The sequence below is a fragment of the Nelusetta ayraudi genome, unplaced genomic scaffold (assembly GCF_046127955.1).
Source record: "Nelusetta ayraudi isolate G7.1 ecotype Tasmania unplaced genomic scaffold, CSIRO-AGI_Nayr_v1 ptg000024l, whole genome shotgun sequence".
NCBI lineage: Eukaryota > Metazoa > Chordata > Actinopteri > Tetraodontiformes > Monacanthidae > Nelusetta > Nelusetta ayraudi.
In genome coordinates this window covers 152,341-176,010 of record NW_027466074.1, presented here as the reverse complement: position 1 = coordinate 176,010, position 23,670 = coordinate 152,341, and the positions used below count along the sequence as shown (strand labels likewise).

The 23,670-nt window shown below is 45.2% G+C and overlaps 1 protein-coding gene across 3 annotated transcripts in view; it reads right to left on the bottom strand.

Annotated features, from left to right (window-relative positions):
* Positions 1 to 232: 232 nt before the first annotated feature.
* Positions 233 to 23,670, bottom strand: part of slc2a4rg (SLC2A4 regulator) — a 42,473-nt gene continuing 19,035 nt past the window's right edge. Inside the window, exons 3-9 of one of the 3 annotated variants that reach the window (XM_076028502.1) lie at positions 16,430 to 16,623; positions 14,702 to 14,940; positions 11,713 to 11,813; positions 9,884 to 10,163; positions 7,561 to 7,689; positions 5,601 to 5,728; positions 233 to 4,133 (exon numbers count right to left, since the gene is read on the bottom strand). In XM_076028502.1, the coding sequence (XP_075884617.1) occupies positions 4,022 to 4,133; positions 5,601 to 5,728; positions 7,561 to 7,689; positions 9,884 to 10,163; positions 11,713 to 11,813; positions 14,702 to 14,940; positions 16,430 to 16,623 (1,183 nt within the window). In that variant the 3' untranslated portion in view covers positions 233 to 4,021. The remainder of the gene's footprint in view (positions 4,134 to 5,600; positions 5,729 to 7,560; positions 7,690 to 9,883; positions 10,164 to 11,712; positions 11,814 to 14,701; positions 14,941 to 16,429; positions 16,624 to 23,670) is intronic. The other 2 variants (XM_076028503.1, XM_076028504.1) reach the window with 2 other exon arrangements.

Here is a 23,670-nt window from a genome sequence, read left to right as displayed (position 1 = left end):
CAGGCAGTACAAACTAGCCGGCAAATAACAATAACAACAACAACAACAACAAAAAGAGTTTTACATTCAACATGTTTTTGTTTTTCTCCCCTTTTGCCTCTAAGCTACACACAACGAAGCTCAACGTGTTTCCGTCCACGGCAGCTTCTCAATTTGCTCGAAAAAAAAATAAAAAAATAAAAAGAGAAAGAAAATCCGAGTTTGCAAGCAACTATGTTGTAAAAAAAAAAGAAAAAAAAAAAAAAAGAAAGAGCTACATTTTCATACACCGAGATACAACAAATGAAACGAGAAAGAAACACGGTAATATATGAAAACAAACAAACATAAAAAAAAAAAAACGAGAGCTGTACGCTTCTCAATATGATGACTATTTACAAGAAAGCCCTGAAACTGCTGCTCCAACTGTATCGTTCGTCACTGCCAGTCTCCCAACGGTGCCCTGCACACCCACCGCCGACCCAGACCTCTTTGCTACGGACGAGGTGTGTGATAAATCTCCCACTTTTCCCGACAGGACTTCCTTTTTTCCTTTTTCTTTCTTCCCCACAAAGACTTTCCACCCAATCGCAAATATCCCCCCCCGCCCCCCTGTACAGCTCATCCTCCTCCTCACCCCAGTGGTCCAGACCCTCTCAGATGTCGAAACAAAGCTATGAGTCACTAAGTTTTTCTACGACCCCCCCCCACCAAAAAAATAAACAAAATAAAATTGTGTTTGGGATTCATTGAATTTTAGGGGCGATGTTGGCTCAGCACTCCTGGTTGGCATGTTTAATTATTTTCTGAACTGCACTGAACTTTTGAGATTTGTCAATTTCAAATTGATCCGTTTGTTAATCTTGATTGTCAGCAGCCAGTTCGGTGCAGCCGGACCACTCGATTTTGGAGCAAGGATGGAGGGCGAATGTTAGCTTAGCTTAGGGCTAGCACGTGGCTGCAGCCCCGCCGGTGGAGGCAGGCCAGGGTTCGACAGGTGGAGCTTTGCAATGCATCACCCAAACGATTCCTTTGTGATAACATTACGTGAACAGTACAGACAGTTTCACGTTTTTTTTTACGTGAAACAGATCACGAAATAAATGATCACGTGATCATTTTCACGTTATAACTTGAAACTGTCACAAAATAACATGTTGGTTTCGCGTTATGTGAAAATTATTACGTAAAAACATGATAGTTTCACATTATAACGTGATACTGAGCCCTGTTTTTTTTTTGTTTTTTTTCCCTTAGGGTGGCAGCAATGCGCTTCCGTGACACACGAACTGGCAGGATTTGAAGGAGGGGGAAGCAGATGCGGATGAAGTGTGAAAGTCTCGTGTAAAAACACATGCAGGCCAAAAGAAAGCCGTCTCCTCATCTGGCTGAGGCTCCACCGCCCCCTGGTGCCAGGCGGCTCTCCTGCACCCACTTCCTACGTACCAAACTGATGTTGCCAGTACCGAGCGGCCAGCCAGGCCCGGTCCACACCTCGTCCACGGGAAGTTCTGTCTCTCTCTCTCTCTCTCTTTCTTTTTTGCGATGTGCTGCGAGAGAGCTCAAAGCGAGCTCTGCCATTCACCCACTGTTGTTTCGGTGGAAAATGGCAACATAACAACAACAACAACCAAAAAACATCCCACGCTAGCGTTAGATGCGAACAAGGCCTGAAACTGACACACTCACACTTATTCGGTGAGCAGTGACGACGTCGCTCCTACCCTTTTCCAAGAAGAAGAAGAAGAAGGAGGAGAAGAAGAAAATCCTTTTACTTCAGAATTGTCAATATAAAACGTCCACGTATTTAAAAAAGAAAAGAAAAAACACACACACACACACAAACAAAACACGTCTTTGCGCAGTGCAGCATAGTGCAATTTCATCAGGTCAGTTTAGCTTTTCCTCTATATGTTCTTTTCATTGGCACTTTGTGAAGTCTGTGACTGGTACAGGCTGAGACAGAGAGGGGGGGGGGGGGGGGGGGGGTGTCTGACCCCTCTGAGAGGGGGTGCTTGTAATCAGAAGGAAGGCACGTGCATGTGTGTGGGGTTCCGGGCCAGTGTCAGGAGGAGCAGAGAACACACAGCAGCGTCTAAATTCAAAAGAATTTAGACGTAGTGCAGCACAGGGTGAATCTCTTTGAAGAATCTGTGTACAGAGGGCTTTCAATTCCTCTGTTTCTATCACCCGAGTCAAGAGTCTGAGAGTAGCGTCACGTTTTTTTTTCCTCATCGGATTCAATTTCTTCAATTGGAGCCCGCCGTCAATACTTTGTTGTTCTCGCCTCGCTCTCGGCTGCTTTTATGGACGAGCCCATGTCGTGGCTAAGCCTTCCATCTGCGTCATGATGACCTGCTTGCTTCCTGCATCCTGCATTAAGTGTTGTTTGCTTTCACTTCCTGATTCCCTGTCCAAAACATCACAGACCTCAACAAACTCTCTTACCGAGCGCTCGCGACTCTCCGCTCTCTCGTTCCCGGCTTCTCTGGACGACGGCTTCCCTGGGATTCGCTTCTTTCCGTCTGCTTTAAAAATGAACTGTTTTTTTTCAAGTTTCGGCGACTAATTTTAGAACAAATGCCATTCTGTGCGACGGGTGCGCTTCTTTGGTAAATGGGGGGGAGGGGGAGGGCTTGACTTCCTTCGCTCTCTTCCATCTCGTCACGTTTACAAAGGGAGCTACGAAGGGACGAGCTTGGAGGAGCGAGGGCTTGGTGCAGAGTCTGACCGGCATTGGGGGGGCCTTTCCCAAAACGTAGTGCGCTGCAGTAAATCAATCGCCGCGGTGAAACTTTCTTTCAGAACGTCGGCTGTCGAACGAGAGGAAAAAATAAAAAAAATAAGGTCTGACGACCGCCAAGCGCGACGCTCCCGCTGCTGATTGCACAGCGCAACTGCCAGTTGCTGTCGGAAGAAGCAAACAAACAAAATAAAACAGATACACTTTGGAAAGAAACAGATATCCGCTCCCTCCGCCGTACGCTGTGGTTACAGTGATGCTCTAAAAAGACGACTTCTTCTCGTGAAGGTGCATATCGCTGGGGTGGTGGTGGTGGTGGTGGTGGGGGGGGGGGGTCCTGGATTGGTTCACACACTGCGAACGCCACTTGGGGAGGAAACTTTGGAAAGTCAAACTTTTTGTACCTCTTGGTGCGAGAGGTGGGGGGGGGGGCGCTTGTGCATCTTTGCAAAACAAAATACGTAAAAACAAGTTTCAGAGTTCAGCTGACTTTTGTGAATAAGCAGGTGATGGATACTGCCGGTATCCGATAAGGCTGCACGAGAGAGAGAGAGGGAAAGAGAGAGAGAGGGAGAGAGAGAGAGAGAGAGATTGAGAGAGAGAGAGAGAGAGAGAGAGATGCTGCGAGCAGGAGCGGGCAGTTTTTTTCCCTCACTCCCGAACGCAAAAAAAAAAGAAGCGGCAACGCTACGAGGAGTTACCGAGCATCCACCAATAGGAGGTCACCATCCACCACCCGACCTCCCCGCAAACAGTAGGTTACATGATGATCCTGTAATGAAGGACAGAGTATACCGACAAGCTTATCCGTACAGTCTTTTTAAAACATAGTCTCTGGGGAGGTTGGTGGGGGGGGGTCGAAGCCGCGAGAAGAAAAACAAGAAAAACGAAAAACAACGGGCGACAAACGGAAGGATGGAAACTGAAAGTTCCAAAAAAAAAAAAAATAAAAAACATGTTTTTTTTTCTTCCCTCCTTGTCAGTCAGAGTGAAAACAGTCTTAGAAAAAGTCTCAAAAAACCTGCGTGAAGTTCATGAAGATAAAGATCTTTTTTTTTTCCTTTTTTTTTTACCCACCAGTCGTTTGTTGGTTTTTTTGTTGGTTTTTTTGTTGTTGTTGGGAAACAAAAGGAGAGAAGACAGACAGACAGACAGACAGACAGGCAGGCAGGCAGGCAGGCTGGAGGAGAGAAGCAGCACCAGGAGCTTCGTCGCAGAAAAACGGCTCGTCCGTCCGTCCGTCCGTCCGTCCGTCCGTCCGTCGGCTCGCCTCTCGCCGACGCAGGAAATGGAGCTGGATTAGTCGGTGAATCTCTGGCAGGCCTTCTTCCAGCGGCAGGCTGTGCACCACATGTCTTTCTTCTCCATGCCGTACACCTTCCGGCACTTCTTCGCCTCGCCGCGAGGTTTCCTTGGTAACGGCAGATGTGACGGCGTGAGGTTATGCGTGCAGACACGGCGACGCCCACGGGGGCATGAACAACAACAACAACAAAAAAACAAAAAAACAAAAAACGAAAACCCAACGACACACATTTGAGTGCAAAGAAAAAAAAACCCACATCACAATCACATTCCTGCCGCGGTGGCGACCATCTGAACATTATTACCTCGACCGAAATCGGGTTCAGGTGTCTCTGTTGTGACCGGCTAAAGTGGTGTTTGTTGGTCAGAGAGCGGTGGGATCTCATTAGGAGCAATTTACTGACATTTCTCTCCAAGGCTAATCGAACACAGGGACAATGAATTGAACTGATGTTTTGTTATTCAACTGTTCCAACTTATTGCTGCATTTTGCAGTCCCAGACAAATCAGACATCTGGAGAATAACCCGTTTGTGACGTCACAAAGGGCGACGACATATTCCCTGGGTGAGTGCCTCTGAAACCACCTCAACAGCTGCGTTTCCGTGACACTCTTTTTTTTGCAAAATCAAAGCGATACTTAGAAAATTTCAAGTGCAATTGCAATTTGCAGAAGTTGACATTGAATGGTCGAAAGTGCATAAGCTGGAATTTTTGTAAAATTCTGGTAATTCTTGTAAAATTCTGGTAAAATTCTGGTAATTTTCGTAAAATTCTGGTAATTCTCGCGGGACGTGACTCTCGTAGAGATTTACGAGAATTACATTTGCTCGTGTCTGTTTAAATTTGTTTAAATTCGTGTCTCTCCGATTACTTGTAAAAAAAAAAAAAAAAAAACATTCCGTCTCCTCCTCCGTCCATCATAACGCGCCGTCTTCACTTGACGTGAACCGGTCACGTGACCCCCATTTGTCAAAAAAGTGTTTCCGTGACACTTTTACGACACTGTTCTGCGTCGATACGGCTGAATGACCACCTCGTGAAAGCGTCAGAACTTTTTAGCCACATTTGGGAGGTTTCTCGAAGTTCTTCATTGCGATATTTAGGTTAAGCGCCATTCTACCAGGTAATGGAAGCGCAGCTGCTGCCGTTTCGTTTTAGGTCCTCTCACAACTATTTGGAGGTTGTGGCGAAGTTTCAGTTTTAGCACGAAGGGAAAGTTGAGTGTTTTTTTTTTTTTTGGGGGGGGGGGGGCGTAAACAGAGAGCTAAACTAGGTAGAAAGAAAAATGGCACTGTTAATCTGCTTCACTGTGATAATTAGAGCAGTATCAAATTCGCCAGCAAGCGCACAGATTTGCATTCAACCTAAAACGTGCATGTTTTTACTGTCAACAGACGCCAAGCATGAAAGATGTACGAAGACGATGATATTTTTTTCTTTCGTTTTTATGGGTTCCTTTTAACTTGTCACACTATCAAAGGCAAGAAGGGCAAAAGACTTTATGAAGCTGTGTGTGTGTGTGTGTGTGTGTGTGTGTGTGTGCGCGCGCGCGCGCGCGCGCTGATTCCTACCTGCTTCCTGTCGCTGGCTTAGGCACCGGCGTTATTAAAGCCTGGTTCTTGTTGACGAGGGTCTGAGCGCCGAGCGCCGGCTGCCTCTTCTCCCCGATGCTGACGGTTCGCACCTGAGTCACGGGACCCTGCAAAACACGGCGAGACAAAGCTGATCAATCGCCGCCGCCGCCGCCCGCACAGTCGGCCGCCACGACAAACAACAGAGCGGCGGTGTCTTTTCTCTCCCTCGCGCCACCGAATGAAAACAGGAAGCGGCGCAGAGACGCGGTCCGAGGGCGCGGCGCTGCCTCAATTATCCCATTTTCTCCTGGCGGCCGGCGACTCATTACGAGGTGAGAAGTGGTTTCCCGCTGAGAGCGAACGTCGCCGCAGCACCGACGAGGGGCCACGCGGAGAATCGGTGGCGTTTTGCGCTGACGTCCTGGAAACCGCGGCGACGCGTGAGGTTTATTCGTCCCTCGCCGGCTGCGCCGCATTAGCAATTAAGAGTCGCCTCCATTCCGCCTGTTTTTTTTTGTTTTTTTTAGCTCCACCTGCGTTCCATCTAAGGGTTGCCTGTCGGTGTTTGTGTTCTGAGAGGTTCCCTTTGGAACCTCACGTCCCACTGTGTCAATTTCACGCAGCATCAAAAGCTCAGTGTGGGTTCAAATTACAGTTTGCGCCGCTTTCTGTTGCACGCGGACTATGAACGACACTTGCCAGTCAAAAGTTTAGACACACCCCTCCCTTCTTTAACTTTACTACTTTTACACTGTTAGAAGGCATCAAATATGTGAGCAAGATATGTGGATTAACGTGGCAAAAAGAAAAAAAAATGTTAAATATGAATGGTGGCTATTCCAGATCACATAAAAATATAAAACTTGAGTTGTTTCACACTTTTTTGTTTAGTACAGATTCAATAGGTGTTCATTCATAGTTGTGATGCCTTGAATGACAATCTGCAATGTAAATACTCGCGAAAATGAAAGAAAAACCATGAAATCAGCAGTATGTGTCCAAACTTTTGACGTCTCCCTTGATGCGGGAGGATTTTGTGAGCCGCGAAATGACCGACCGTGAGATTCCAGTGACATGGTGATTTTTCTATATCGACAGAGCTGTTGTCCCCCCCCCACCCCCAAAAACATGTCATAGAAGAAGGAAACTGACGGTGAGGTGACGCCGATGAGACGCTCAAAATGTTTGACGCTCCCGATTCACTTCCACACTGGATTTCGACTCTGCAGAGGGAGCGAGTCAGTAGCAGCGGGAGGTTTCCTGAAGGTGCGAGGAGCAGGTGATGTTTGAACACTAACTCATCGTTAAAGCAAATCTAAACACGCAACGGCTCAAGAGGAAAGAGGCTTCGGCTCTCTCCTTTGCTCATCTCGCAAGAATAAACTTTGCCTGTTGTGTAAAATCCGACCGCAGCGCAGCATTGAAGCTGCGTTGGCTGTCAGGGGCTGCTTTGTCCTGCCTGCTTCTGTCACCTGTCAGCCGTTGCCGCTAACTCCTCCTCAACTGGTACTCGGAACAATAATGACGGAAGGACATCTCAACCGCTCCCATTCTTGCACGGCTGACTTCTCCCCGGCCTTGGGCTACAGCAGCGCCAACCCCTTGGCCTTTGCCTGAACATCACTCGCTGGTGGGCATGAGAGGACACACGAGTCTGAACATAACATCCCAACGTTGATGTTTCATTTCATAAGTTTGGCTTTCGCTAGAACATTTCTACCCGTTCCGCCCCGGTGCCTGATTAAATGCGGAAAGTCCTTCGACAAAAACGAGGATCGCGTCGGCAAAGCGTTGCGGCGACCTCGTAATGTTTTGACCTCCTCCCCAACAGACTGGCGCTTGCCAACAGGGAAACACCTGGGGATGTGAGCATAATGAAGAGGGGAAGGGCGGCACGCTGGGGGAAGAAACAACTCGAGACGGGAATGGGGGTGGGGATGAAGAATAAAAAGCTCACCGAGGCACCCTTGAAAATGACAGGAGGAGACTGCCATGACACAGTGATGCCACTCTCAGCCCCGGCTCCATTCACACTGCCTACACCCGCCAGCTCAGGACCAGCTGGGATGCTCACTGGAGCAGTGGCCTGCATAATGGACGGGCACCCAACCCAAGCCACAAAAAAAAAAAAAAAGAAAAGAAAAGAAAAGAAAGGGGGACACGACAGGAGGAGGAGGAGGAGAAAGAGGAGGAGAAGAAGAAAAACAGTCAGGTGAGAGGAGAAGAGGACATTTCTAAAGTCAACTGTAAACATGACTGTGGTAATACTGGAGACTGGTCTCGGTCGCAGGACCACTTTTTAAGGGTCTCTTGTCTCGGACTGGACGGACTCTGGATTTTTGATCGAGAGGTCAAAGACTCAGCCAACACTGTAATGACACGATAATAACGGAAAAGATGCTGCCGCCGTTTTACGCTTTGTTTGCGACACCCAGAGTGACACAGCCCCTTTATTCCTACTTAGTTTATTTTATAATTTTATGATTTATTTTTTTTTTGAAAATGGTTCAAAATAGTTGGCAAAGCAGCAAAATGTTAATAATAAAAAATATATATATATATATTAAAAGATACCTTGCTGAAAAGAAATTATGCTGTTTGATTTCGAAGCAAACTTGAATTTAAAAAAGGTACTGGTCATTTTCTTCTGCTTTGTTGTTATTTTTCTTTGATGTGTAAAGTCTTGGTCTCGACTTGGTCTCGAAACCCAAAAGTCTCGTTCTCGTCTCAATCTCGACACTCTGTCTTTGTCTCGGTTGGTGCGGCCTTGACTACAACACCAGTAAACACTGATTTAATTCCTTGAGAATGAGGTTGCTGTTGTTCATACGCCAAACGCACTGAGCCACCGCAGACTCTTTCTATCCAATGTGTGTCCATCGCGCATGACTTCTGACGGCGCTACACCACAGAAAACTTCCTTTTCTGTTGTGTGTGTGTGTGTGTGTGTGTGTTCATTTTTGTAGTTGGCACTGGGCGAAAATGCTGTGGTACAAAAGAGCTTCAAGGATGTGTGAAAAAAAAAAAAAAAAAAAAAAAGCAGAGAGAACGTGAAGTTGGCAGTGCAGAATAGAGAAGTGTGGGTTCATGGCAACGCGGACGTAAAGGGAGAATGTATTTTGACTGCGTGAACATAATGTGAGTCTATTTTTTACGGCAACTGAAAGTCCACTGAAACCTTGGACCACTGGTGAATGATTTTCTTTCCTTTGTCTCAAACAGCATAAAGACGTCAAGTACTTAAAGTTTGATTAAAAATATGTTTCCATTATGTCCCCTATTTAATTGCTGCCTTTCACTGGCGTTAATATGCTTTTGTGAATGGGTTTAAAGGTCTCACGTGATAAAAATGCTTCATTAAACAATATATTCTAACAGTGTGTGCTGGCCCTGGATGGATGGAGGGATGGATGGATGGATGGATGGATGGACCATTATACTGTGTGTGTGCAACCTGCCAGCAACCAAAGGTGAAACATGTCCTCTGCAGATATGAAGAGGAATATGTTTAGTAGAAGAAAACAACTGCGCAGTTTCAGAACCTTGTGACATCACAAGGGGCACTGACACTCCCACTGGGTTTAGTGGCAACACCTCGGCAAGGTGCACGCAAAAGGAGGTCAGAGCAAAGCCTCGCTTTTAGTTTCCTGCGAAAAACCCGTTCTGATGTTATTTTTATATTATACAAATAATATCACTAAGTAGGAAATTGTATTGAACACGGAAAGCCCCGGGGCCTTCTTCCTGTGAAACCAACCACTGCACTGCCCTGCTTTTGAACTGTTTCACCTATTTGTATCCGTTATATTTCCAATTTCCAATAATATCGCACAATACAAGACTCCTTTGCAATATGTTGTCCTCAGCGTAACTGAAAAGGGCTCAAAAACAGCAGTTAGACGCCGAGATTTGAACCCCCTGCAGCTGCAACGCCAGGCAAGTTCGTGTTTTATACAGAGTTTTGGCATAATTAAGAGCAATTACTGTAAGTTTTCCCACTTAAATAACACTCGCACTGCTCCTTCTCTGACCCCTATTAGTTTTCAAAGTTTTCGTGTCTATTTCTCTCGCTGACATTCACTCCTACGCCGATGGAGGAAGTCGGTGGCTTGAAGTGACCCCAGACTCTTTGATCGCGGTGAGAACATAAACTCTCTGCAGATACTCGTCAGGGAGGAAAAAAAGCTGGAAATTGAAGTCTACCGGGTGCACTTGAGCAAAGCCCTGTTTCCGAGGCGCTGCAGCCGCTGTCCCGACGGTTGAATTTTTTTTATTCTCACCTGATAGGCGTGGTCAGTGCGGATGTGGCAGAGCGTGGAGGGAGCCGACTGGCTGAGCAGCGAGGGGGCGTGGCTCAGCAGAGCGCTGACGCTGATGTGTTCAGAGTGCGGGACGTCGGCGAGAGGCGGCGGCGGCGGGAACATGGGGGGCGGCCCGGCCGTGGTGGGGGAGGTGGGCGTGAGGTTGGACAAGCCCTCCGACAGGCTGTCCATGTTGACCTCGATCTCTGAGTAGTAGAAGTCTTCCTCGCCGTCGCTGTAGTCCGAGTCGCTGTTCCGGCTGCAAGTCGGAATATTAGAAGAGAAAAGAAAATGTCAGCGCACCTTTTTAACTTGGGGGTAGGTAGGGAAGACGGTTTGGGCCACAAGAAGAGAAAAAAAAATGAAGGTAGATTTTTTTTTTTTTCCCAAGTTTCCAATTTGAGAATAAAGTTGAAATTTGGAGATAAAAGTCAAAATTTCGAGAATAAACTTGACATTAAAAAAACCCCAGAGACTTTGTGAAAAAAATCGAAATTTTACAATTAATGTCAACGTGAAGTAACTCAGAATGTCGAGAATAAGTCGCGTTTCCGTTTTTTAACAGTTTCCTGATTACTGTGGGTGAACCTGTTTTCAGTAGTTTACTTTTAACTGTGGGTAACTGGGTCGTCTTTTTATAACGTTGACTTTTTCACAAAATTTTGACATTATTCATGAAATTTCTGCTTATAACTCAAAACGAAAACTGAGAGAAAAATCTCCCTCCTGTAATATTTTTTACTCTCTTGTGGCCCTAATCCTTTTTCGTAGGGGAGAGCAAATCACTTCAGTGCGGTTCCAGTAATAGAACAGTGGTGGACTACTGGACCCACAGTGGCTTTATGGAACCTCGGTGCAGTTCGGTGATAGCTTCGAAATCATTCGAAGGTCCAGTTGAATTCTGAAAAGTTTATTTTTAATGCGTCAAATCATTTCAGGCGGCGGGTTGTGGGCTCACAAGGCGTACCTACCCTGCTTTAAATTGTTCACTGACCATAAACTGCATCTCCCACAATGCATGTCAACTTTTGTGACCCATAAAGTGATGAGCACTAGATTCCAGTGTTTCTATAGCAGCAGCAGCAGAAAACCCACCACCACCCGACAACATGTTATATGAAAATGAATCTATTTTTACTAAAAGGTCCTTTGCATAATACTAAAAGGAACATATTGGCATAAAATGCAATTAATCTTATTTCTTTAATATAAAACGTCGCTGAAAAATAAATGTAGCCTTCTCCAACAGCAGGGGGCAGTAAAAGCCAATCGGCCTGGCAAGAACTAGAAAATAAGTGTGAAGGGAAGGTTTAAAGGTGCTCTTTTTTGGGAAAGTAAATGCTTACAAAAAAAAAACAAAGGAAATGTGCCTACTAATGGCTGAACATGTAATTGACATAATTAAAGTCCCCTTTAAAAGAAAAACAAACAGCACTTTATCGTGACCACTTTGCATTTGCATAATTGGTTTAGTAGAAAAGCACCAATAAAACGGACACAGAAATGCCTCAAACTTTTAAATTAAATCAGCGTCACAATTGCAATTATGTTAATGACTCTGATGCAGATTATGATGCCGCCCTCTGGGTGTGTGTGTGTGTACGTGCGTGTGTGTGTGTGTGTGTGTGTGGGGACAAGACAAAGTGGCCGGGCTCATACCAAACTATTCCAGACGTTCTGATTCACCCGTATTTTGAGGACACTTGGAGGTGCGCTGTCACTATTTTATCAGTGTTTTGATCTCATCTATTCAAGGGAAAAACGCAGGTGACACAACTGTCAGTGTGCGTTTCGTTGCCCTGACTCACCCCAGGTGGACGGTGCGGATGTGTCGCTGGATCCCTGAGGAGGTGCTGAGGACCTTGTCACAGTTCTTCCACAAGCATTTGAACATCACCTTCATGGAGTTCTGCAAGAGACGACAACAAGGCATGATTGACGACGTGCCGGAGGGTTTATTTTTATTTCCCCCCCCCCCCCCCCCATTTCATTGGAACTTTCCTCCGTTGGCCCTGTGTGGGAGATGAAGTGGCGCCCTGCGAGGGGCTGAACACTACAACTCATCGGGAGCTGTTAGAGCGGCGGGCCTGTAGAAATAGAAACCTGATATGTGACAAGCTCAGACACGCTCTGGAGGGCAGAGGGGGTGAGGGAGGCGTGACGGAGTGATCTATCTATCTGCTATCCAGTCCTCGTGGTGATGAGATAAAGAAACATCTCTGTTGTCCAAACACCCGTTTAGAATGCTTTTTCTTCAGGTCAATGTGAATGAGACATTTGTTTTTGTATTGCAGTCTATGGGAAAAAGGCTTTTTGGGCCAATGTTTTTTGTTTTTGTTTTTTTGCTGCAGTACCTTGAGTGGCCACTGGTTAAAATCGTCACACCTCCATATTACCAGTCCGGTATCCAGTTCTTAAAATACTTCCAAGGAACATCCAGATAGTTCCATGTGAGCGGAGTATCTGCTTTATACAGAAAATGTGCATTTATTTTGCAGGATGCACAATTCAATTCAATCATTTCAATAATTTAGTCACTAGACATGATAGAAGGTGAGCTGGTGTTTTTATTTTTGCGGAATAAATTTAAGTACTGTGAAATTTGAAATGTGGGTGGCAACTTCATGATAAAGAAAAAACATGTGGGTCCTGAGACTCCACCAGTTGAGAACCACTGTGCTGATATATTGTCAGCAAACCCGTTTCCATAAGGGAGAAAGAAAAAAAAAATCACTGCTTCCATAAAATTTATTGTGCACAGGTTTCATGGAAACTGAGCCCCACCTATACCAGGTGGAGCTCCTCCCTCTGAACCCTGCATCTTGGCTGCTACTGCGTTGTGTGGCGAGGACGACCAACGCAGACAAAAGACGCGTTTTTGCCGGGAGCCTCAGAGGCGGGCCGTCAACAGAGGGCTAAAAGTGCTGTTTCGTGGAGGGTTTTTTTTTGTAATGGGATGATGAATCATGCGAAGCTGCTCAGCCGGAGTCCACGATGAAAAATCAAAGATCACTAAAGCAGCACTTTATGGGACCTTTAAATCTTACTGTAAAAAGCTCTGATGGTCCAGTGCAGCCGGGATGAGCATCGGTTATGAGTCATTTAGGGCCTTGTTATTTAGTTCCCAGCTGGTGGCTGCACTCTTTTTTCCTACATAAAAGCGCAGCACAGACAACACTGACCTTCTTTAAACTCTGGTCATGAGGGGGGCAAAAAAAAAAAAAAACAGCATCTGCAAACACTTATCATGGTTAATCCTTCTTATATCTAATTTTACACTGAAGCTGGGGCAACTCTTAAGCTGGGGGGATTTTTCTTTTTTCTTTTAAACATATCAAGGCTGGCAGCAGTCCCACGAGCAGGCAGGCAGGCAGGCAGGCAGGGGCCTGTGTCACTGCCAATGTATGACAGTGGATTTGCGGCTCCGATCCCTTCAAACGTCGTCGGAAAGGAAATGGGGGCAAGAACGAAGGGAAGAAGTCAGGGATGGATGGATGGATGGATGGATGGATGGATGGAGGGAGGGGGGACAGAGGGACTCCCGGCCTCCCCGACTCCTTCCGACCGGCTTGGTCACATTGTGGCGCTTCCCGCCCCGCGTTTGTTTCAAACAAACCGCCGTCCAAAAAGAGCCGAGTCGGCCGCTTAATCCCGCAAACAATCACAAATCGCTTGATTCCATTAAGATTTGCCTCGGATCTTAGCACGGTGAACGTTGACGGCGGTGATTGCCGTGTTTAATAATCCTCTTAACCCACTGCGCAAAAAAAAACAAAAAAAAAAAAGAAGAAAGAAACGGTGCACGATTCTCAGGAGCAGCTGCTCATACAGGGTTTACACCTCTGGGGCTGGCAGCTGTTGCAGTGCATTACAAAGGCAGCCAGCCAGCCAGCCAGCCAGCCAGGCTGCTGGTATTCTCGCCCTCTTCCACTCATCTTGGGTTTCCAATATTCCTCCCCGTGTCGTCCTGCTAGCTTCCCTTGTTGCTCAGCTCTGAGGCTGGGCTGTCACTGCAGTCTTTGTGGTTTTGAATTTTTTATTTTTTATTATTTATTTTTTGTGTGTGTGTGTGTGTGGGTGGGGGTGATCTTAACACTCCCAGATGACCAGACTTTCAAAAGCACATTTCTGTGCATATCAGCCTCACTTCAGATCAGCTCTCTGCTGCTCCCCTCGTCTTCGTTCCTCTCCATGAGCATTAACTTTTTTTTTTTTTTTTTTTTTTTTTTAAACGCTTGACCTCCTTTTTTTAACTTCCCGTTGACTGTCCCGACTTCTGCATCCCCAATTTCTGCACTTTGTGAAAAACAAACCCGGGGGATTGGGGGGTGACTGAGAGACGGCTACACAGTGTTGTGACTCTCCAGGCTGTACGACGAGAGAACGAAGGCGGAGAAGACGATCGATCATCCCGACAGAGGCGGCAGTGTTTCCATGTCACTTTTACGATTTACCTCTATATCGATACGTCGGAAAAAAACACCTCATGACAGCATAAAAACCTCTCCATCATCATATTTTTATCGCGATATTTAGGCTTTGCGCAATTTCAGGGGTCATGGAAATGCAGAGAGTTCAAGCGTGGCTGAACTCAGATTTCAGACAGTTTTTAATGTCACCAGAGTAAAATAAACCTGAGTTGGTGGAGGAGGAAGTGTCATCCTATCTGCTTGTGCACTGCTCTGCGTCACATGTCGAGCCTTACATGCTTTCACTTGTTTTTGTTTTTTTGGGTATGCCTTCATTTCCTTGGCTTTCCAAAAAAAAAAAAAAATGAAAAAAAAAAACCCTCCTCACCTTTCGCTTCCGAGGTATGGGGTCCTCAAACATGAAGTGTGTGCTCTCCATGCTGTCCTCCCCGCCGTCGTCGGCCTGGGGCGAGAGCAGGAAGTTCTTGCTGGCGCCGTTGGACAGAGGCGGGGACGGCGTGGAGGGCACCGACTGGTCGCTGGCGTCCCAGCTCCAGTTTCCGCTGGTCGAACTGCTGTAGCTGGCCGACAGCACCTCTTTCCAAACCTTGTTGGCTTGCTCTGGAACTGCAGCAGGTGGAAAAAACAATCACAACAACACACAAAAAAAATAAATATATATATATATATGTGTGTGTGTACAGTATATAAAAAACATGTATGTTCATACGTTTATATCTAAAGGCAGGCAGACGTAAACAGGCAACTAGCTGAAAAAAATAAAAAATAAAGCCAAACTGGCAAGAGAGTGGAAAGAGTTCTGACCCGAGTCTGAACTCTGTAATATAAATTAAATTGTACATTATCTCCACAGGCCTAAACCCTGGGAGCTAGTTTAATGCACCAAGGACTTTATCTTATAAACCCATTTATATATAGTAAACATCATACGGTAGAACATTTTTCATTAAGCTACACTGGACTCTATGCAATAAACTCAACACTGATTTAATATTTCTGCTCATTGTCAGATAAAGTATTAAGTTATCTCTTAAAGTCTTGACCCACAAACCCTTCGATTTGCCTTGGCCCTTTGACCAATCCAATAATACTTCACCTATAAAACAATCCCAGTCGGTCTGATGTATATGACTTTCTGCATGGCGATCCCAGCGAGAAAGACTCAAAAACAAAACTACAGCAGAACAGATTATTGCAGTGCGCATTGGGATTAACCTTCCCACACCAATGCTGCTTTCCTATGTATATAAATATATATATATATATATATATGTAAGGACCTTAATCTGAACTCCACTGAATATGTAACATGGATTAGTTTGTATTTGGGATTATAGAAATATGCCATTAAGGCTTTGAAGCAACTCGTGTTAAACCCCCCCCGCCCCCGCATAGGCGAACAAAGTGAAAACGTGACCGTTTCTGCTTCAGTAGCAAAACAAGATGCAGCAGTTCGACTGTTTACCAGCCAAAGGGTTCAACTGCCGAATCCTAAATCGTCATGCACAGCTTCTGATGCTGGAAACAAAATGATTGAGACGTGTAAGACAGGCGCCACAAAAATTTTGTCAAACTGCTGAATTATATATACACGGAGAAGTGAGCCGTCTTACGTTTTGCCAATGAATTATTCAAGCCTACTATGCTATGAATTTAAAATCCATTCCTTGATGATAGCAGATAGAAAAACCAGTCAAAGTAAAAATTAACACTGAGGAGGAGTTTCTGTCCTTTACTTTTACAGCAAGATTGATTTTATCTATTGTGGATTAAACTCTGAAACAAATGAGAGCATATATATATACATATATATATATATATACACATATATATATATATACTTATATATACTTCTAAATGTATATATATAAATACATATATACATGTATATATACACATATATGTGTGTTGTTTTTTTTTAAATACATCCTTTATTAAACATCATCTCCGGTTGACTGGTTATTTTACAACAGACGCGTCGCTGTGCTGAATGTGCTCCTGTTGCACTCCACGCAGCAGCACCTGGTGGTTCTGTTATTCTGGTGCCGCCCGCCGTGTCTGTTTTGCACACACGGCCGAGTCTATTTGGAGTTACCTGTTGGCGCGGACGAAGGGTAGAGCACCAGGGGGGATGTGGACAGTGAGGTGAGGACGGTGGCGGCCATCACCTCCTTATCAGCGTGACCTGAGGGCTTCCTGCAAACACACAAACACAAGCACACACACACATGATGACTGCTCCTCTTGTCTGTTTGTCGGATCGACTCCAAGTCAAACTTTCGACACAATCTATATATATATATATATATACATATATATATATATATATATATATATATATACATATATATATATGTATATAAAAAAAATTTGCGGTTGAGTCATGGAAAATTATTAGGGAGGACCGGCGGGGATTTATTTCAAGCTTTTTTACCCCCTGAGAATAAACCCCCAAAACCTCTTTAGCTTCCAAAAATACAGGCAGGGAATTTGGAGGAGATCTGGATGAAGGGCCAAAACAGACTTGACTGTGTTGTGATTGCACCGCGTGCAACTGCAGAGTCAGGAAGCTGGTGCAACGAGAGCGGAGACCCTCGCCGCTTCAAGGGTTCTTCTGCATGCCGTGTGTTTGTGCACAGCCACAAGCAGCCACGCTGATGCAGGGGGAGAGAGAGAAGTTTTCTCCTTACTTCCTTCCTTCCTTCCTTCCTTCCTGCTCCGAGCGCCACACGCTGAGTAGACAGATTACACTGTCCGCTCAAAGTGGCGGCGTACACACACAAACAGCAGGCATTCACAGCCAGCCCAAGAGTCTTGGCACTGCAATTAAATGGAAATGTAACTAAGCGCAACAGGGAATATTTCTTAAAATAAATTTTATTTAAATAATCCTGCAAATTCAGTTTTCACCGCTTGTTCAAGTCCTGCACTTTACACCTCTGTTCATGTTTGCTTTGCTTCCTTGACAGCAAAATTGTGATAAAAATAAAAATAAATAGATTTAAACCGAGGACCTAGATTTAAACACAGGCTTGCATAAACTTACGCATGAACTCATTTCAATTCTAAAGCGCAGTCCGAGCAAAACGAGGCACTTTGAAAGAAAGTTAAAAAAAAAAAAAAAAAAAAACGATGCATCTGTGCCGACAAGCCTTGAGCCAAGGATGGTATATGTATCATAAACAAAAACTGAAAAAAAAAGAGGAAGAGAGGAGGCAGAGACGGTCTGCAGCTTTAAGAGGAGCCGTCCCGCCCCCAGACTTCACAACCAGAGTGAACTGGTTTGAGAACTTCTCCGAGCCAAGCCCTGAGCCCTGGCAGGGATCCACTGAAACACACACACACACACACACACACACACACACACACACACACACAGAGGTTGGAAGATGAAAAAAAAAACCACAACCCTGCCAACTGGAGGCTCCACAACACATAACGGCTGAACACGCTGTAAATCAACGAAGCTGCCCACTCGGACGCACTGAGAGGTGGCCGCAAGTCATTAGGACGTCGTTTCCACGAGGGGAACAGAGTTTAAAGAAGCGCCTCCGCTCCGGCACCGGTGAGGACGCGCTGGGCCGGATGCAAACACATCAGAGAGAAATGCCCCAGATATAAACTAGTCTCTGAGGCGGAGCCGCACTTTGATGTGAATACCAAAAGGCGCAGGTTTTTTTGGAGTTTGCGAAAGTCTTCGAAAAACACAACAACAACAAAAAAAAACCTACAGAAAAGTTGAGAACGCGGAGCCGGGAGAAAGGCGGGGGCGGCACACATATGCATAATGGACACAAGCAACAACAGTCTGGCCGGCAGATGAAGAGATAACGAGATTAGCTTCCTGTTTGAGCGACTCGGCCATTAGACTTGTTTTCAGCAGTAGACAAGGCCAAACGAGGACATCCTTCTGATTTATGGATTCTTTCCCAATAATGTTCCCGTGTTTGTCTCTTGGTGTTGTTGCCTGCCAACCATGGATGAAATGTTGTCCGCAAGACTGAGAGTTAAAGAATGTGAGTGTAAAAAGTGAAAAAACAAATCAAAACAAACAAAAAAAATGATACGGGGATCGTATAGGTGGGCGGGGGGGGGTAGGAGTTCTTGGAGTTTCATAAAACAGGGTACAGAGCCGATCAGATGCTTCCACTTCATTCCACAGTGTTATTTTAGATGATATGACCCATTAATTCCAAATACTTTGGAACTTTTCCCAATAGTTCAAATTAGGGACGCAAATGAACAATTAATTCACTACCCGTTAGTTGACTGACCTTATCCATTGATTAACAATTAATTGATAAACAATTTTTCCTGAGAATATAAATTTCACAATAAAACTAAAAAACTAAACAAAGTGTAAGGAACACATTATTTAACCCTTAAATAATGTTGAGGGTTCAGTGTGACCCATTTTTTTTTTTTTACATTAGAGAACAGTAAAAACACCCTCAACATTAATGCCCTGACTTTAAGTTGACTTCTAATGTGCCACATTTCAACTTTTTTTTTTTGAAAAAAAAAGTTGTTTAAAAGTAAAACTTGTTCTAGGTATATCATGGCCATCACAGTATACAGTCTACAGGTGAACTGCTCTTTCCTGCCACTGCACTGTTATAATATTAACTACCCGTGTAAAAAATGCAAAATAATTTAATCGATTAAATTCTTAACAATTAATCGATTAATTGTTAACATCCCTAGTTCAAATAGTTTTTTTTTTTTTTTCCATTTTAACTCAACTCAGTCACACTGATTTTAGCATTACGGTGGACACAGTCGGGCGTTTTCCTGGTTTTACTCATTTAGTCCCCAAGCGGTCTTTGCACATGTCCAAATGTCACTTTGATTTGCAATTTCATCACGCCTCCTGGCTGCTGCATAGAAATGTTGACTCTGCCGGCTCTATAAGTAACAGGTTCTGCATTGTCACGAGCCAACGTCGGCAACATTGTTTGTTCCCAGCCTGACAAAATAGCGTTCGACTTCATCCCACGCTTGCGTCCGGTGACGGTCATCTCCCTGATATCGAGACGGAAGATTCCGTGTATTCCGACTTTCCACGATTCCACGACTGCTGGAATGACAGGGTCCTCAGATTTGCACTCTGCTCTTCTATAATTAAAGACGGCTTGACACGTATCAGTGTCACCCGCGTCGAGTGCGACGCGGCGCCTCGTAAATAACTGTGCCGTTTAATTATGAAATAACATGACAAGAACAATCAGTCCCCTGTTTCTGTTGCGCTCGCAGGCACAGTCTGTTTTGCTCATTCAGCAGCCGTCTTACCAACCGATCCTACTGAAACAACTCAATCAGGCTCCCACAATTTTTACACAAACTGGCAGGCGAAGGGGGTCAGTATGGGCGTTTACCCACTAGCCCTGTGCGGCTAGTGCCAGCCCTTCACGGTACGGGACAGCTCGGTTGAAATGTATTTCCATAAGCCCGACTAGTACCTGAGCGTGGGCGGAGTCACGTGGGCGGAGTCACGGTTGCAAGGCGAACCAAAGGTTTTTTTGTGCCTCCCGGGTCCCCGAAACCATAGGATTCACTCTTTGTATTAACCGTGGTTTTGTTTTATGCGAGACATTTTCGTAGGGCTTGTACTTGACTTGTATCAAAACACTGCGGTAGAAGAGAAAATGTAGATGCTGAAACGATCACCTGAGTCTCACAGTCGTTTATTATTAGACAAGAATATCCGCACAACTTGAGTCCACACAAAGCACAAAACAGCAACAGCTCTATTCCACCGGTGTTAAGAAGCTAGCAGCGTTAAAATCGCTATAAGGAGTGAAGCTTACGAAACTTGCGAGCCAGAATCGCCGCCTCTTAAGTTTCGCTGCCAGCGAACACAACACAAGCAGAGCACGGAGTTAGCGGTGGTGGCTAGCGGTTTATCGACACGATTCAACGGCTCTACTTCGCAAATAGCCTTCAAACTAAAGTTGCTTGATGTTACAAAACACATTTACAGTCCTCAAGCATGTTTTCAAATATCGTCGTGGCCGACTATTCTCTCGTCGTCCAACGGCCGAGTCGAGCCCGTCTCACTCCCGTTGGCCACCGCGTCGGTGTTCCATCGCATCCGAATTCGTTCCACTCCGACCGTTGTAGTCCTTGGTGCTTCGGTAGTCGCTCAGCATTTTAATTTTTTTTTATTTCTGCGGACACTGTTTCGCTGTACAGCGACGGCCACCGGCTGCGAAACCAGGAAGGTTTTTCATTGCGTGTCGCTCCGTCCGTCCAGCTCTCTATGAGCTTTTTCTTCGGCCACAGAGAACAGAAACGTCTGTAGTTCTACGTTCGCCCATGGTACAGTTTCATAATCTTTTCAGTTTTTAATACGTGAAACTGCAAAAATCCACACGCGGGGCATTAAAAAAAATGGCGGTTTTGGTCTTGCGTGAGAGACTGCCTTTGGCTTTCGTCAAAACTCTTACCCAATCAGTGCCCTGCACATTGCTACGTCACCCATACGGTGTCAGCTCTGCCCGCTTCGAACCCCAAGGAAGCAGGTACCAAAATCGTAAACCCTGGGACTGTGCTGGGGCTCGTGGAAATGCGTCAATACCGACCCGTACCGTACCGAGATGTTACCTAGGGCGCCTGTGGGTAAACGCCCTATGTATCGGGATGCGTAGAAAGGCATCTCACAAGGTATCACACCCCGTCCACACCCCTGGGATACTGTCAGACCAACACATCACCACTCAGAAGTCGGAGGCATTGGAAAAATAAGTGCACGCAGAGCAGGAGCCATTGTTGAACTGTCGCGGCTTCTTCAAATCGAAAAAGCCCACAACTTCTCTCCGTGACATTTAGACCCGGCTTTGACGGCGGAGGTGTTGTCGGTGCCAAGGTTGACGGTTTCACACAAATGAATGGAGAGCGGAATGCGATGAAAGCACTTAACAAGTATGGTTTTTGGCAAACTAAACGGAAGAACTTGGGTGAAAAAAAAGAAGGTCAGAGCAGCACAGCAGCTGCAGAGTGCGAGAGGAGTCTGTGTGAAGAAGGAGTCCACGCTCAAATGGCTTTTTAAGTTTAGCGGTTTACCTTGACTAAACCAAGCGCGCGGCTGAACTGCGACACTGAGGCCCAGTTTACGCTGCTGCCAAGATTATCGTTATCGCAATAAATAAAACAAAAAAATTGCATATTACTCTCAATTTTTTTCCTACATTTTGGGCACCGCTAGTGTTGACTCACCGCGATACCAATCAGCCTAAAAAAGCAGATTGTCCATTACAATCAAGAAGTTGTATCAACGCGAGTCAGCAGGTTTTGTTCGCCGCGTGCTCCTTTCTGAACTCGGTTTGACCTTCGCTAAACTTCTGAATCCAACTGAACTGTTTCATGTTGTTCTCTAACGAGGCGATTAACCTCAAAAATCCCCCAAAACAAGTGGCTGATCCATGAGTCCACCACTATGCTCCGCCTCAGTGACAGTCTGCATTCAAACAGTCCACTTCACCAGCACGCTGGTCACATTTCGGCATCATGAGACTGAGACGACACCTAAGAAAAGTTCACATGACAAATTGTTGTGACATTGACTTTTTTTTTGTTTTTGTTTTTAACCCACCAGTGTTGTTCCAGTGAATTGTTTGAGATGAAGAACTTGCCATCGGATGCTTCTGCTTATAATATAATATGTACGATGTTTATACATAGCTTATTACACTTGAAATAATGTGGTAATAGTGCATATTTTGGTGTTTATATGGATAATGTATTATTGTACTCTAACATATTGTAATACATGGTATTAGTGTGTATAATACTTAATGTTAATATATAGTACTAATATAATGCATGCGCAAAATAACCACAGTGCCGAGGTATAATATGTAAATTTTCGGTAATATGGTGCCGTCATATAATGATAATATAACTGTAGTAACGTGGTAGTTGATGATGTTTAATAGCTGCATACAATATCTTGTTAATGCATTTTGATGAAAAGTGCAATAAGATGCAGGCGAAAGGTGAGGTTTAAATAAGTTCTGTACTTCTTCCTACTTCGAGCTTATTTAAGCTTCTGGATATGTGTTTTCTTTGAGTAGTTCTTTTTTTTTAAGCTCAAATAAAGAACTCAATTCTACTTAAAAGCCCTACTTTTATGGTATAATAACTTTTTACATCACTGAATTTTTTTACCAGAGTGGAATATCTAACTTTTTCGAGCCGAGAATAATCAAACACTGAGTTGGTAGTAATTAAAAAAAAAAACAATCTACACGGTCATGCTATCTTGCCATCGCTGCCTCTGCCAGGCTGCTCCAGGATGTGGTGCTCAGGTCTTCCTGAATAGAAAATTGTCAAACTGCTGTTAATACGCCCTTTGCAGTTTGTTCTGGTCTCGGCTCTCGGGCCTACAAGCTCGCACACTTTTGCTCGCTGGGGACGTCAACACACCCAGCTCGGCAGAGCAACTGCGTTGTTGTTTTGCTTCAGAGGAGAAATAAAGACAACCGAGAGAAGAATCTCGGTTTCAGCTGTGTTGTGAAACAGGAAGAGTCAGGGTGTGTTTTCGCCAAGGTTTCTCAACTGGCGGGTCGTGACCCAAAAGTGGGTCGCAGCTTCGTTGGCCCTTTTTGTTCGTTTTATTATTTATTTATTTTTTTTAAAAAAAGGGATTTAAAAATACGTATATTCATAGAAAAAATGTTGGGCCTTTATTTAGCAGGACACACAATTGATAATGATGAAATGATAGAAAGTGGGCTAGCGTTTTAATTTTCATGGAATACATTTGGGTTGCGACTTCATGATAAGGAGACCCCACCAGTTGAGAACCACCGGTATACAAGGCCCTGTTGCCGATGTACCTGCAAGCGCCTCTAGATGTCGCACTTGAGTGCATGTTTCACGCTCACATCACAACCCGCCCACCCCCCTTTCCCTCCCTTAACTGTTATTGGCCTTGAACCAGGCCAAGAACCGTCCCCTCTGGCAGCCGCAGCAGCAGCAGCCGCAGCAGCAGCAGCAGCAGCAGCAGCAGCAGCAGCAGCAGCAGCAGCAGAAGAGCTTAAGTCAACAAGCCAGGGCCGGGCCGGGGAGCGACAGATAGGCAGAGAGGAGGAGGAGGAGGCACAGAGATTACTGCATTAACCAAGTCAGAAACAGCAGCAGCAGGATCCTTCAACGTTCGAGCACCTTGCACCGCGCAGGTTTATACATATTGAGTTTGGGTTCTTTAATGTGGAAACAGTCGGGCAGCGGATAGTGAATAAGCACGAGCGCGGGTAGATTTCCACCGCAGGTCATGGGAGGACGCTCTGGTGATTACGGTGTTGCTGGGTTGCCGTCTGATAGCCTCGCGTCCCC